General features: G+C 33.3%; 1 protein-coding gene across 2 annotated transcripts in view; it reads right to left on the reverse strand.

The window, feature by feature from the left end:
- Positions 1–16,681, reverse strand: part of LOC136030423 (probable cation-transporting ATPase 13A5) — a 168,023-nt gene that overhangs the window by 95,767 nt on the left and 55,575 nt on the right. For both annotated transcript variants that reach the window (XM_065709391.1, XM_065709392.1), the window contains exons 6-7: positions 16,045–16,111; positions 3,436–3,587 (exon numbers count right to left, since the gene is read on the reverse strand). In XM_065709391.1, coding sequence (XP_065565463.1) covers positions 3,436–3,587; positions 16,045–16,111 — 219 coding nt within the window. The remainder of the gene's footprint in view (positions 1–3,435; positions 3,588–16,044; positions 16,112–16,681) is intronic.

The following is a 16,681-nucleotide window of genomic DNA, read 5'->3' on the forward strand; positions in this document are numbered from 1 at the left end:
GCAACACTAAAATAAACAAAAAATATTATATATATGAAGGGGATTCATATAAGGGGCCCCCTCTTTCTCTACGCTTAAGTTTGAATTTAGTCCCGATTCTGTAAGAACGACTCCCGAAACATAATTGTAGTTTAAACAGAATAATGAGAAGCTTAAGTACTAAAAAACTTCAGCGTGAATAGTCAGGTGTTCAGAGGGGGCAATCCCCTTATTATGTTATTGTTTCTGTTCGTTCTAATTTTTACTGTTGCTCCTTGCTTTCCGGTGATTTTTTAAAAATTAAATTCCTGGTGGAAGTTCATGTTTGCTTGCCGAAGAATATTCATTAATTTGGAGAAATCATTACATTTGTTATTGCTGTGTATGCGATTATTGACTTTCTATGCTTTATTTTTGTCGTCTTTCTGAAAACAAATGACATAAAAGTCTTGTTTTCGGGCTAAGAGAATAAAGCAGCAAGGATAATATAAAACTAAGGCAACAGAGTTTCAGAGTGTAATTCAGCTTATTTTTTCTTAGTTTGAAAACAGTTTTGAGGTTTTGTCCGTAATATCAGCAATAATCGTTTTTAACTATGGGTTCCAATCACGTACTCTAGCTCTAAAACATCCTCTGTCAAAACTTGATTTACTACGCGGACCCAAGCCCTACTTGAGCCTGAAAATGAAGCTATAACCAATTTTGGGTCCCGAATTTTTGGCAACGAAATTTCATTTTGAACATGCCACCGAAAATCCCCCGAATCTTGAAGACTTGTCCCCGAAAACTCCCCAAATTTTTTAAACTTGTCCCCAAATTTTGAGATTCGAGAGTGGAAGCACTGATATATATATATATATATATATATATATATATATATATATATATATATATATATATATATATATATATATATATATATATATATATATATATATATATATATATATATATATATATATATATAGATTAGGGCCTGACCGAAATATTGGCCGACTGATATTATCAGACCGATATGAGGGTCAGTGTCATTATCAGATATCGGAAAAACAATTTTATCGGGCGATATATTTTTTGTGCAACTTGTCCAGAAGATGGCATAAGATTTACTCAGGTAATTTTTGCCTGAAATATTAACCCGATTCCCCAATCCCGACCTAGAACTCAGAACACTCTACTACCACTCAAATCAGAAACTGAGTCAGCAATCATGTCGCTCAAACAAGGAAAAACCCCTTCCTGACGGAGTCACTGCTGAACTCATTAACGTCGGATGAGATGATGTAACTGATCTATACCATACAATTGTGTCTGCGGTGTTGGAAACCGAGGGGCAAAGAAAGAGTGGGGAAACTATCGTGCCATCAGCCTCACGAGCGATCAGTCACGTGTGCTGACAAAAGTCCTCCTCCAACGCAAACAAGCAACAGCTTCCTTTGCCAGAGAATATCAGGCCGGCTTCTGACCTGGGAGATTAACAATCGATCAAATATTTGTCGATCGACAATTCATAGAACGATACATTAAATTTAACCAATAACTCTACCAACTATTTGTGGATTTCCGTCAAGAATTTGACATGATATGGCGCGAAGGACTCCGGCTTGCCCTCCTTCACTACGGGATCCCTTATGAGATAGCCCAAATAGTCAAGAGTCTTTACGACCAATTCCGGGGCCAAGCAATAACCACTGAAGGATTTTTAGAAGAGTTCACAGCTTTGTCAGGAGAACTCCAGAGTTGCATCTTATCACCACATATCTTCAACCTGTTTGTAAATGCTGTTCTGTCACTAATGCAGTCGGAATATGGTTCAACAACAGGAGGGATGGTAATAGACAACCTTCCCTACACTGATGATATTGATGTGCTATCCAACTCTACACAAGAACTGCAGGCACAAGCTGATAAGCTCTACAACACCACAAAGCAGTTTGGTATGGAGATCAGTGCCAGCAAGACCAAAGTCATTGTAACTAAGAAACATGAACTAGACAACCCACCCATTATCACCGTAGGCGTGAGACAGGTTGAAACGATTAACCATTTCCTGTACCTTGGTACCCAAATCTCCTCAGATAATTGTCATAGCTCTGATGTGAAACATGGACTGTAGCTTTTAGCTTCCGAAGACTAGCCAACCTCTGGAAAAGTAACCACCTATCTAAAAAATTCAAAATGAGCCTATTCAACAGTTTAGCAATCCCTAGTTATTTGTGGATGCGAAATATGGACTCTAAAAACCGAAGACGAAACAAAACTAATAGCTTTTGAGATGAGATGGCTCTTTCGCATTGCAGGAATCAAATACACTGACTGAATCACAGATGTGGAAAGACGTCAAAGGCTCCAGTCCAATGAAATCATTTTCAGGAAAAAAAAACAACTGCGCTGGTTTGGCCACATCATGGGAATTGAGCCAATCTGCCTCCCAAAAATCACCCTTGAACGATCCCTCCACGGAATTCCTCTACGAGGCAGACCACGAAATGATGGATGGAGAACTTCGATTTCGACAACATCAAGATAGCCCAGAGTTGGTTTTTTTCGTTTTTCTGGTGTTTTTTTTTAAGTTTTTTTTAATTTTTTCTTTTTTTTGTTTTAGTTTTTTTTATTTTTAGATTTTTATTATTATTTTTTTAGTTGTTTTTCCTTTTTTTTATTGTAAATAGTGTAGCAAACGGTACATTTATATATATATATATATATATATATATATATATATATATATATATATATATATATATATATATATATATGTATATATATACATATATATATATATATATATATATATATATATATATATATATATATATATATATATATATATATATATATATATATATATATATATATATATATATATATATATATATATATATATATATATATATATATATATATATATATATATATATATATATATATATATATATATATATATATATATATATATATATATATATATATATATATATATATATATATATATATGTATATATATATATGTATATATATATATATATATATATATATATATATATATATATATATATATATATATATATATATATATATATATATATATATATATATATATATATATATATATATATATATATATATATATATATATATATATATATATATATATATATATATATATATATATATATATATATATATATATATATATATATGTATATATATATATATATATATATACATATATATATATATATATATATATATATATATATATATATATTTATATATATATACATATATATATATATATATATATATATATATATATATATATATATATATATATATATATATATATATATATATATATATATATGTTTAAATATAAGTTAAATATGTTTATATATAAATATAAGTTTTAAATCTAAATTAAGCTATTAAATTATATAGAAATTAATTACAGACCTTAGCAACAGGAATACTTTCTCCAGTCAACAAAGATTCATTTACGGAGCAGGTCCCTGTCAGTAATGCAAGGTCACACGGAATTGTTTTGTTTTCCTCCGTCAAAACAATCACATCACCAGGAACTAATGCATCGATTGGTACTGTAAGCACTGTAAGTAAATTTCAATTTAGAGCAATAAATTTTGAACAACAAATTAAGCTCTACTCTCAAGGTATGTACTCTTTCCGAACAATTCGTGGTAACAAACTGTAAGTAAGGAGTGACTCAGGTCAAGTGGCGGATCCAGATGGGGACACGCGCCTCCCTTAACGTAGTGATGGATTTGGAGTTGGGACAACTTGCTCTGGTTAGCGGTGGGATGACAGTTATTTTTTTTAAATTGGTTTTTAATAGTCGAGTTATTTATAAGCTTTTAATTGTTAAGACTTTCTTTTTGCAAAAAAATTGAAACAAAGTTTCATTTACTTTGTTTGGTCTCTATTAGATTTTACTGATGAAGCATACAGCCTAAAAGTATTTAATTGCATCGAGATTTATCAAGGGAATCTGTCCGTACTACCGCAAAAGCCAACTGGGAGGCGATAATCTTCATTTTGTAACAACAAGGAGGGGAAATTTAAAATCCAAACTTCCCTAGGCTATCGAAATGATATTTAAGGATTGTTCTCTCACAACGAGTTGGAAAAAAATTAATTTTTAACTAATTTTCACTGTCAAAGTTTGTTTTCGAGTCTTTCTATGGCACAGAAACGAATAAATTGACATCTTTCCCTTTTTGGGTATCATAAGACTTGGGTCTACTTTTTTTTGTGAATCAGTGTGCTTTTTAGAACATTGTTATTTTTTAGGGGATTTGTATATTAGAAAGTAAATGTATGACTTTTGATTTCTGTTAACATAATAAACAAAAATATAAACTATTACAGATATAAATCACTACGCTAGGGAAAAATTTAAATTTTGCTAACGCGTAGCGATTAACTATGTAAACATTCCTAAAGGCATCCTAAATTAATAATAATAATAATAATAAAAAACTACATAAATATTCATAGAAGCATCCTAGACTAATTAAAATAATAATAATAAAGAAAAAAAGAAAAGACAATCACCATCTCTTAAACACCCCCAGGGCAACAACCACCATCAAAATACAAATCCATCCACTTCAATCCGCTCCTCCCTCCAGTCCTATAACCGACTCGAATCCCCCCCCAAAAGAAAAACTAAAAGAAACATAAAAAAGCTAATTCCCCAAGAAAAATTCATTTTTTTTTTTTTTTTAAACTGTGGCCAGCCACCCTAATGCTCACATGAAGCGAATTCTATACAGAAGGGTCAAGATACTTCAAAGTAAAACCAGATCTCACACTACTTTGAATATTCACAACTAAGTTATCATATCTTCTTGTATCATGATCATGAACAGAACTTCTGAAACGGTAACACTCATTAAAAGTTTTCGGGACTAGATTATGCACAAAATTAAACAGAGAATTAAAAAGAATTTTAGAAAGAATTAAAAAGAGAATCAAAATTAAAAAAAGAAGCGTTTGAAGTGCACTATTAGAAGTGCAAAGATATTATTAATTCACATTTTAGATTTCCGTGAGCAAATGGTGGCCACTTAACTACCTATTTCCATCTAATTAAAGCTTTGCGTTTTATGACATATCGCCTCCTCTGTTCATCCTAAAACATTATTAAATAAAAAACACGAGTTTTTTTAACTGCAAGTTAGGAGCGACATTAAAACTTAAAACGAACAGAAACTGTTCCGTATATGAAAGGGGTTGTCCCCTCCTCAACGACTCACTCTTTACGCTAAAGTTCGACTTTTTGTCACAACTCTACTTTTTAAAACAGTAAAAAATTTATGGCCCTCTGGAGTCTTAGTTTGGATCAGCAGAATAGCATTTTAATTTAATATTTACAAACGAAATAATAAAAAAAAGTGGAAATTTACACCACTTGAGTTAACTTTGGAAACAGAATGCAACAAGAATATTAATTCAGTATTTGTCACCTTCTCAGTACCAACCAGTCACAAAATATAGCTATGTTTTTGTATAGGTTTTTTTTAATAAACTTATTATTTTAGTTAATAATTAATAAACTTAATATAAACTTATAAAGTTAATAATAAACTTAATAAAGTTAATACACTTATTAATTATTAATAAACAAAAGAGGATACCAATTTCTAATACTTTTTGGAAATGGGTATCCTCTTTTATTTATTAATAGTACAATTAACCATAGAGTGAAAAGACACTCCCATAAAATCAACGATAATTTACCATGTGAGAATCCCGATAAGCCCCAAAACATAATTTACCTCCCATATATCCCAAAAATCACTAAAAATCTTAAATATGAACACAAAATAATCTGTATGTTGTATTTACTAATAATTTGAAAATCATAAATCTCCTAAATTCTGGTAAAGATAAGACTCCATTTACTCGCCAAAGAGGTGTCTGTCAAATACCATGTGACTGTGGCAAATTCTATGTGGGGAGAACCCACCACAATTTCGAGAAACGCCTACAACAGCATAAAGATGATATCACCAAAGCTCTGAATTCTAATATTACTTCTGTTTCCTTTGATTCTGCTTTAAGCAGCCATGTTTTCGAAAATCCAAGCCACAAAATACTTTTTGAAGAATCCGCCATTATTAGCAATGATCGAGGCAAAAAGCAAGCAGTTCAAGAAGCAATTGAAATCAGACTTAAGATTAATAATAATATTTCCTTAAATATGAATTTAAGAGTTAATTCACTGAATGCTCTATACACAAATTTAATTAAAAATGACCTTACAAAATATTATAAAAAACCAATAGATATTAACACAGAACCTGTCACAAATCGACCTATAACATCAGCAGAGAAAAAAGCTAGGCTAGCATTAAATACTTGTTTTTAACTCATTTTCTTTCATTTTAATGAATTGCCTCGTTTCATAACAATTTATTTATCAGTCCTGGTTGAACTTCGCTGAGGTATGGATGCTGGGACTGTTTTGAAAAACTGTTCATTTCAGTTTTATTGATTTTATCCTCTTGTAAGTTTTTTTTTTCTTATTTGTATTGCTGAGGACGGCCCTTGGACATAGGGCCGAAATATTCATTCTAATTTGTTTCCCACTATCTTAAAAAATTCCCTGTTTTTCTTCTTGTTTTTGGTGTTTTTGATGGAAAGGCAGCGTGGTCTTCGTCATTATTTAAAGGGCTACATCAACCTGAAACTATCGTGGAGTGAGAGAACTGACATTCTTTTGATCTTATACTCTTTATGCTAAAAGTTCGCAAATCTTTTTAATAATTAGTTAACTTCTAATTCTATCCGCCCTTTTCTGACCATTGAAGTGCGTATCATTCAAAAACTGATGTTGCTGTGGGTTGCGTTGGCTTCAGTTTGTTTTGGGTTGCGATAAGGTTGGTATTTTCGCTGGGATATTGATAGTTCTGTAAGTAGCGTTGTTTTTTTTTAATTTCCAAATAAAAATTTTGCCATGGATCATTAATCATTAAACATGGATCATTAATCATTAAACATTTGAAAATTTCATCTTGACATAAACACTTACATAATTTATTTTTTTATCTTAACTTCACTCTTTAAAAAATCCTAAGGATTTGTCAAAAGAGCCTCCTAGTTACTTTTTATCAAATATGCACAATTGTAAAGGCGGTTGTACTCCAAAAAAGCAAGGAAAACCTTGAAAATTAGATAATTTCCCTTCAGTATTTCTAGCCCAACATCTGATATAAATTTAAGCACAATTTGTCAAAAATTAAACAAAATCGTAAGGTTAGCAAGAGCTAAGAGCTCACATGGCACTTGTGACGAGGCAAAAAGAGCTAAGAGCCAAGAGATCATATGGTATGAGCTCTAGCAAAATACTATTAATCAATAGATTGATTTAAAAGGAAAATAAGAGGCTTAATGCCGGTCAGGATTTAAAATAAGAGCTCTGGGTTACGATGTCCTTCTAAATATCAAAATTCATTAAGATCCGATCACCCACTCGTATGTTATAAATACTTAATTTTTGCTAATTTTTCCTCTCCCTTTAGCCCCCCCAGATGGTTGAATCTGGGAAAAAGACTTTATGAAGTCAGTTTGTGCAGCTCCCCGATATGCCTACCAATTTTCATCGTCCTAGCACGTCCAGAAGCACCAAACTCGCCAAATCACTGAACCCCTCCCCCCAACTCCCCCAAAGAGAGCAAATCCAGTACGGTTCCGTCAATCACGTATCAAGGACATTTGCTTATTCTATCCACCAAGTTTCATCCCGATTCCTCCACTCCAAGTGTTTTCCAAGATTTCCCCCTCCAACTCCCCCCAATGTCAAAAGATCTGGGCGGAATTTGAAATAAGAGCTCTGAGACATGAATTCTTTCTAAATATCAAATCAAACAGTTCGTGGTAACGAACTGTAGTAAGGAGCGACCCGGCTCAATAGTAACCAAAACTCTAAAAATTGAATTTTGATATCAATAGCTACATCAAAAGAATCGCATTTTAATGCTGATTTTAAATAAATAAGTTTCATCAAGTTTAGTCTTACCCATCAAAAGTTACGAGCCTGAGAAAATTTGCCTTATTTAAGAAAATAGGGAGAAACACCCCCTAAAAGTCGTAGGATCTTAACGAAAATGACACCATCAGATTCAGCGTATCAGAAAACCCTACTATAGAAGTTTCAAGCTCCTATCTACAAAAATGTGGAATTTTGTATTTTTTGCCAGAAGACAAATCACGGGTGCGTGTTTATTTGTTTTTTTTTTTTTTCTTTTCCCCAGGGGTCATCGTATCGACCAAGTGGTCCTAGAATGTCGCAAGAGGGCTCATTCTAACGGAAATGAAAAGTTCTAGTGCCCTTTTTCAGTGACCGAAAAAATTGGAGGGCATCTAGGCCCCCTCCCACGCTCATTTTTTCCCAAAGTCAACGGATCAAAATTTTGAGATAGCCATTTTGTTCAGCATAGTCGAAATCCATAATAACTATGTCTTTGGGGATGACTTACTCCCCCACAATCCCTGGGGGAGGGGCTGCAAGTTACAAACTTTGACCAGTGTTTACATATATTAATGGTTATTGGGAACTGTACAGACGTTTTCAGGGGGATTTTATTTTGTTTGGGGGTGGGGCTGAGGAGAGGGGGCTATGTTGGAGGATCTTCCTTGGAGCAATCTGTCATGGGGGAAGAAAAATTCAATGAAAAGGGCGCAGGATTCTCTAGCATTACTATAAGAAAACAATGAAAAATAAACAGGAAAGGAAGAAGTAGCATTGAAACTTAAAACGAACAGAGATAATTACGCATATGAGGGGTTCTAAAAATACTTTAGCATAAAGAGCGAGGTATTTAGGAGGAGATAAATACCTTGCTCTTTATACTAAAGTATTTTTAGTGATTTCAAATATTTATTCTACGGCCTTTCTGATTTAGGGGTCATTCTTAAAGAATTGGGACAAAAATTACGATTTAGTGTAAAGAGCGAGGTATAAACGAGGGTACAAACCCCCTGTTATACATAATAAAAATTAAGGTTACGAAAGTTTGTTACGTAAGTTAATTCTTAAGTTACGTGTATTTTTTACTAATAAAAACGTTCATTAAAAATTAAAAGTTCTAGTTGCCTTTTTAAGTAACCGAAAAATTGGAGGGCAACTAGGCCTCCTTCTCCACCCCTTATTTCTCAAAATCGTCTGATCAAAACTAAGAGAAAGACATTTAGCTAATAAAAGAATTAATATACAAATTTCATTTTAATAATTTATGAGCGGAGAGCCAAAACCAAACATGCATTAATTCAAAAACGTTCAGAAATGTCCCCCTGGGGCATTCAGGTTGTCCCCTCCGCAATCCCTCGCTCTTTACGCTGAAGTTTGAATCTTTGCCACAATTCTACTTTTTAAAACAATTAAAAGCTTTAGCGTAAAGAGCGAGGGATTGCGGAGGGGACAACCCATTTCATATAAGGAGTAATTTCTGTTCGTTTTAAGTTTTAATGTCGCTCCTTACTTTCAGCTAAAAAAATTTGTTTTTTTTATTTAATTTCATTAAGATCCGATCACCTATTCGTAAAATAAAAATACCCCAATTTTCACATTTTCCAAGAATTCTGGTTTCCCCCTCCAACTCCCCCCAATGTCACAGGATCTGGTCGGAATTTAAAATTAGAGCTTTAAAGCGCAAGACACATCTAAATATCAAATTTCATTAAGATCTGGTCACCCTTTCGTAAGTTAAAAATACCTCAATTTTCAAAATTACCTCCCCCCCAACTCCACCAAAGAGAGCAGATCTAGTCCGATTATGTCAGTCACGTGTCTTAGACAGGTTTTTATTCTTTCCATCCAGTTCCATCTTGTTCTCACCGTTTTAAGTATTTTCTAAGATTTCCGGTTCCCCTCAATTGCCCCCCCCCCAATTACGCTGGATCCAGTTGAGATTTAAAATAAGAGATCTGAGTCACGAGGTCCTTCTAAATATGAAGTTTCATGAAGATCCGATCACTCCTTCGTAAGTTAAAAATACGTAATTTTTTCTAATTTTTCAGGATTAGATCCACCCCCCCCCCAATAGAGCGGATCCGTTCCAATTATGTAAATTATGTATCTAAGATTTCTGCTTATTTTTCCCACCCATTTTCATCCCGATCCCTCCAATCTAAGCGTTTTCCATGATTTTAGGTTCCTCCAGCCCAAACTCGCCCCAAAGTCACCAGATCCGGTCGGGACATAAAATAAGAGCTTTGAGACACGATATCCTTCTAAATATCTAATTTCATTGAGATCCGATCACCCGTTCGTAAGTTAAAAATACCTCATTTTTTCAAATTTTTCAGAATTAACCCCCCCCCCCCAACTACCCCAAAGAGAGCGGATCCGTTCCAGTTATGTCAATCATGTATCTAGGACTTATGCTTATTTTTCCCACCAAGTTTCATCCCGATCCCTCCACTCTAAGTGTTTCCCAAGTTTTAGGTTTCGCCCTCCCAACTCCTCACCCCCCATGTCACCAAATCCGGTCGAGATTTAAAATAACAGCTCTGAGACACGATATCCTTCTAAATATCAAATTTAATTGAGATCAGATAACCCATTCCTAAGTTAAAAATACCTCATTTTTCTAATTTTTCAGAATTACCCCCCCCCCCCCCAACTACCCCAAAGAGAGCGGGTTCGTTACGGTTATGTCAATCATGTATCTAGGACTTGTGCTTATTTTTCTCACCAAGTTTCATCCCGATCGCTCCACTCTAAGTGTTTTCCAAGTTTTAGGTTTACCCCTCCCAAATCCCCCCCAATATCACCAGATCTGTTCGGGATTTAAAATAAGAGCTCTGAGACACGATATCCTTCTAAATATCCTTTCTAATCTATATCCTTATATCCTTTTATATCTAAAGGATATAATCTATATCCTTTCTAAATACTTTCTAAGTTCCTTGTTTTACCCCCTTCACCTAATGTATTCCAGTGTGAGTGTGTGATGAAAAGTGCACTGATGTTTCTAAGATGTTTACGTATGAAAATGCCAAATTTGTCGGAACTTTACGCTTCTATTAAAGTATACGAAAGCCAGAATGCCGGAGCCTTTTGCTTCTGTTACTATAAGGTTTTAATATCATTATTCATTGTAAATCGAAGAAAAAATTAAGAATAGTCCAATGCTCATTAGTGTATAAAAGTGGAACATTTTTAAAATAGCGAAAATGGCGACGTAGACCACACTGCCTTTCCATAACAAACAAACACAAAGTAGAAACAATAGGGAAAATCTTTTCAAGACAGTGGAAATCAGTTCTGTGAATATTTCGGCCCTATGTCCAAGGGCCGTCTTCAGCACAATACGAGAACAAGAGAGAAAATATGTATATATAAATAAACTTACATTAAATTGTGAGAATTAAAACTAAATAATGTTCTTTAAAAACTTTAAAAAAAAACAGCCCTAGCATCCTTAATTCAACGAAGTTCAACCAGGACTGACAGAAGTGAGAATATAAATTCATTCAAACTAAGGAGAAAAAAGTGATTAAATGCAATTTCTCAGAGCCAACCTTGCTTTTTTGGCAGCCTTTCTCAAAGGCCTTTTCGTAGCTGGTTCAGTACTATTATAAATCGGTTTAGTAAAATTTAGATCGTTTTTAATTAAATTTGAGTATAAAGAATTTAGTGAGTATTCCCCTAAGTCCCTGTTCAAAGAAATTTTATTATTTATTTTGAGATTAATTTCGATTGATTCTCGAACCACCTGTTTTATCCCCAAATCATTACTAATGAGTGAAAAATTTTTCAAAAAGTATCGTGTGGGACGGATTATTAAATATATGCCAACCTAAAGCAGAATCAAAAGAGTTGTTGGAACTATTTGAAATTAATGGCTTGTCTATGTCTGTTTTATGCTGTTGTAACCGTTTTTTCTAGATTCTGATGGGTCCTGCCGACATAGTAATTTCCACAATCACAGGGTATTTATAGACCCCTCTTTGGCGAGTAACTGGGGTCTTATCCTTACCAGAAGTTAAGAAATTAATGATTTTAAAATTATTGCTACTAAAATTTTTAAAAGTATTCCAAAAAAGCTCAGAAGATATGTCAGAAGCAGGACAATGGTGTTTCATTAAATGTAACTTAATAGCTTTTTTACGTATCCCAGCTCATTCCCAATGGATGTATGATTGAAAGTGTGTTTTATTTGATAAGTGAGTGTGAAACAATGAAGGATTTAAGACATAGATCTTTTTTTAGAACAAGGAAGAATTTATGAGATAAATCTTTTTTTTAGACAATATGAGTAGTGGGACCCTAATTACCCCCATTAGCACACCTTATTCGGCACTAAATCTTGCCTATACTCCAGAGCTTGTACCCTCATTTGGGCTCTTAAGATTGCTTATATTTGGGTCATTGACCTACTTACATAACCATACTACAGAGGACACATCTCTTTTGCATACTTCCATGAGATTCTCATTTGCATATAGCCGAGACCCTAGAAACCAACCATAGCAAGCAAATTCAATATAAGGCTGGATTTTAAATGTAGTTCATATTTTTAAGAAAGTAGAATTCAGAGCGAGAACAATTTGAATATAATCTTTAGCATCAAGTTTTTATTTGACAAGACATACTAGCAAAAAATGAGTAGTTTATTTAGACTATTGGAAGTCGATAGGGGAGTTGGTAGTAACAATGCTACAGCGACAATATTACCATACGTAGCAGTAGAAATTAAAAGAGGATCTCGACTAAGTCTTGAATGGGATGTTATGTATGCAAGATATTTGATTTCATTGAGCAAATTCAAATTGAAGGAGCAGTCATGTTTTGCAGCAGAACTTAATATAATGCATATACATAGACTTCAAGCTGCTTTACATACAATATTGAAATATACTCAGGACAATAAGTTGAATCAGTAAGTAAAACAATCATTGATACATTTTTGTAATTATGTAAAAAAAATGTTTCTAAATCGAAAATGTATTTTCTTCTTAAGAATTTTTAATAGGTTACCGTTCCTCTAGGAATATTCTTGAAATAGAAAGAATCTTAGTTAGCCTATAGTCAAGTATGAGGGTGTTAGGATTTAAAAATGCATGGGCTTGAGAAAAAAATCGTGAAAAATCTTCAGATTTTGGAAAATTGTTTGTTTCGAGATGATGATCTTCTAGAGTTATCTTTTTTAAAGAAAAATACTTTTCAAAGAATGCTAAACGACGATTTAAGACTATCCTAACGTTTTTTTTCATGAGAACAATAAATAAGTCGATAATTTTGAATATCCTTTCCCAACTCCTCTCTCTCAAACACTAGAAAAGACCACTCTCTTTACCATTCGTAAGATAGTTTTATTTTGGCTGTGATAGTGTCAACATTAAAAAAAATGTTCTGTACATGTTCACTTTGTATATATACAGTTGGCAGCTGGTCATCCTGTGAGAATTTTACAATTGTTAACGAGTTTGGTGAAAAGTGTAGATTATGCAATCCGTGTAAATTGCATAGAGGATATGCAGTACAAATTAAGAACTCCTGTCTCGAAGAGATTTGTGACTCTCACACTAGAGGATCCCTATGCTTCAATTGCTAGTATGATAAGTGTGATCAGTGGAAAATACCTATCTCGGTATAATTGGAAAGAACACTAAGCGAGATTTTAGTTTATTTCTAAAGAGACTGGTATCTTCGTAGTTTTAAATTGTTTTGGGAGGAAGAATCAGGTCTGCGCTTCAACTGTTGGAATAACAAGAAAAATTATTTTCTGCACAATGGTTGTGAAGACAATGGTTACTATGATTATAAACCCACTGGTTTTTATTGAGTGTTACATAAAGTGATTCTTCGTTTGAAAACACTGTTTGTGATATTGCTTCAAATAAGCAAATTGAAACACATAAATTTTATAATATCAACCGAAATAGTATCATTGACTTCACGAAGAGATACAATAAGAATGAGGTTACATTGTACTGTAGAAAATGTGACCCCGACTTTGAATATCAAGATCAGTATACATTGAATTCAGATGATCTGCGGCCATTAGTTGTTCTCGAAAGCTACCTATACTTTGAAGAAGAAATCTAAAGTGGAGAGAAAAGTCATTTCTTGTGTATGTATACATTTTTTTATTAAAAAACGAATTTAAGAACATTTTTTGAACTTTTATTTCTTGGGCACTGAAATCAATATTATACAGGTATGGAAGTATATTTTCCACTAGGAAGTAATTCAGACGAGAATTTTTTATGTAAAAGTTGGGAAGTTCATTGTCTATATAGCAGCAACATCGGAAAACGAATTATAGTAGGGCATGAAAACCAAAGCTTTTAGTCGTTAAATCTTGCATTCTCTTGTGGTTTTGAATAATAGTTCTTCCACTACTTTCAATAAAATTGTTGATACTGTCTGAAAATTGTCTATACTCCGATAAAATTGGAGTATAGAATGAGTATGGTAGGCCAAGAAGATCAAAAATTCTATATTCTTGGCTTTTTGAAAGACGCAAAGCCAATGACCTGTCTTTACGTTCGGTAGAGTGCTATTAAAAATGATAAGGGTATTGTTAACACTTTTAATTTGTTTCAGAAAATTCGATGGTACGCAGTAGCAATTGTAATTGGACATTTATAAATCCAAATTAAATATTCTGATCATTTAATTTTCTGCTCCTGGTGCGAGGTGTAGTAGAACACTACCATCAGTAATGATTTCCCAGTAAGTATCAAATTGATTTCGGCAAGTAAGCATCAAATTGATCTCGGCAAAGAGCACCCTAAACGTACACTCCCTGATCGTACAATACTCATATCTTGAGTGACAAACAAGTCCAATATAACGATACCATGAGGTTTTGCAAACATTTTATCAGTTATACCATTTTTAAATAATTGTGAATCTCAATATAGGGATTGCATTGTCTTGTCAAGTCATACAGTGTCCTTTAGGATTTATCGAAGAATAAATTATAGAGTGGGATTCCATTTACTTCACACAAGAGAGGAAAATCCAAACATTAAAATTCGTGGTGTCCAAGATTGTATAGCACATGCACTTTTTACAAATGCGACTGCCAGTATTGTAGGAATTTCACCGTTGATAAATGAGGAGTCGGAGAAGATTTGTGAACCACTGACGATATTACGCTGATTGGTGATTGCATGAGCAACAAGTAGGTTGAAATTATTTCCAATAGCTCTCAGTTTTTCCACTGCCAAAGCAACAGAACTCATAACCTGTTGTTTCCGCACATGAAGTACTGCCGATATAAGAGAGACTGTTACATCAGATGATGTAGCATGTTCTTTTCGTAAAATGAAATTGGATGAAGCAAGTGTTAATTTTATGTCCGTTCTAATATTCGGTGGTAACCACTGGGGTCTATTAAATATCTCGTGATATACTTTCCCAACTATATAATCTGACTTTTAACTAAGGACAACCCTCAGCAAGTAGAATTAGGACTCTAGGTAAGCTCTAGTGACCAAATAAGGGTCAGTCACTGTTAGATGTAATTAAGAGTTCATTTTAAGACAGCGGGCACCAAAGAGTAAGTATGAAGTGATTTGGAACTTGAAATGCAATATTGATAATATATTTCAGTGTTATCACAAACATGGAAGGGAGTTTCCCCTCTCTACCCTAACTTTAAATTTTTTACAGAATTACTTCAGAACAATTTTTTTCTAATTTTTCCTCAAAAAGGGTACTAAAACAATCGAATAACCCTTCTCCTGATAAACCCTATAAAAATATGATATAGGGCTTACGGATTACCACGAAAAGGAGATTTCACGAACAGAAACTACTTCGTATATGAGGTGGGTTACCTTCTTCACTTTTTCCTTTTTTCAGCTGAGAAAACTTGCTTTTTTATATATCGGAGGTATGGGTCTATCTTTCTTTTATTCTATTCTTTGAATTTGAAGCTATTTTGTTCAAGATGAATACCTGAAAATTTATGACCTGTCTTTAGTTCTAACCTAGATTTTCATTTTCATCGTAATTTAATTTTTAATTAATTTGAAACTAGCTAAAATTAAAGACATTGGAAAAAAAATCAGAATGATGTTTACCTTTCTTATCTCGAAGAACTTTGGCAGTTCCGGTAACAGCAACTTGCTGTCGCAGGTATTTACATTGCTGCAATATAAAATATATGAGTAATTAGTTTGTCAAACGGTTCGTGGCAACGAACTGTAAGTAGGGAGCAACCTGGCTCAATAGTAACAAAACTCTAAAAAAGGGAAATTAAATACCGATAGAAATTTCAATAGAAATGAATTCTTATACTGATTTTGAAAATATAAGTTTTATTAAGTTTGATTTTACCTGTTACAGGTTGCGAGCCTGAGAAAATTTGCCTGATTTTCCAAAAAGGAGAAAAACCCTTAAAATTCTTAGAATCTTAATGAAAATGACATCATCAGACTCAGCGTACCAAAGAACCCTACTATAGAGGTTTCAAGCTCCTATATTCAAAAATGTGGAATTTTGGTACTTTTTGCCAGAAGAAAGTTAAAGGATGCGTATTTGTTTGATTGTTTGTTTTTTATTTTCCTTTCCTCAGGGATGATCGCATCGACCCAGTGGGCCTAGAACACTGGGAGATAGCTTATTCTAGCATAAATTGAAAGTTCTAGTGCACTTTTTAAGTGACCGAAAAATTAGAAGGAATCCAATGGAGGGGTAACCATTGATGTATATTGAATA

This window comes from Artemia franciscana, chromosome 8 (assembly GCF_032884065.1).
Source record: "Artemia franciscana chromosome 8, ASM3288406v1, whole genome shotgun sequence".
NCBI classification, from domain to species: domain Eukaryota; kingdom Metazoa; phylum Arthropoda; class Branchiopoda; order Anostraca; family Artemiidae; genus Artemia; species Artemia franciscana.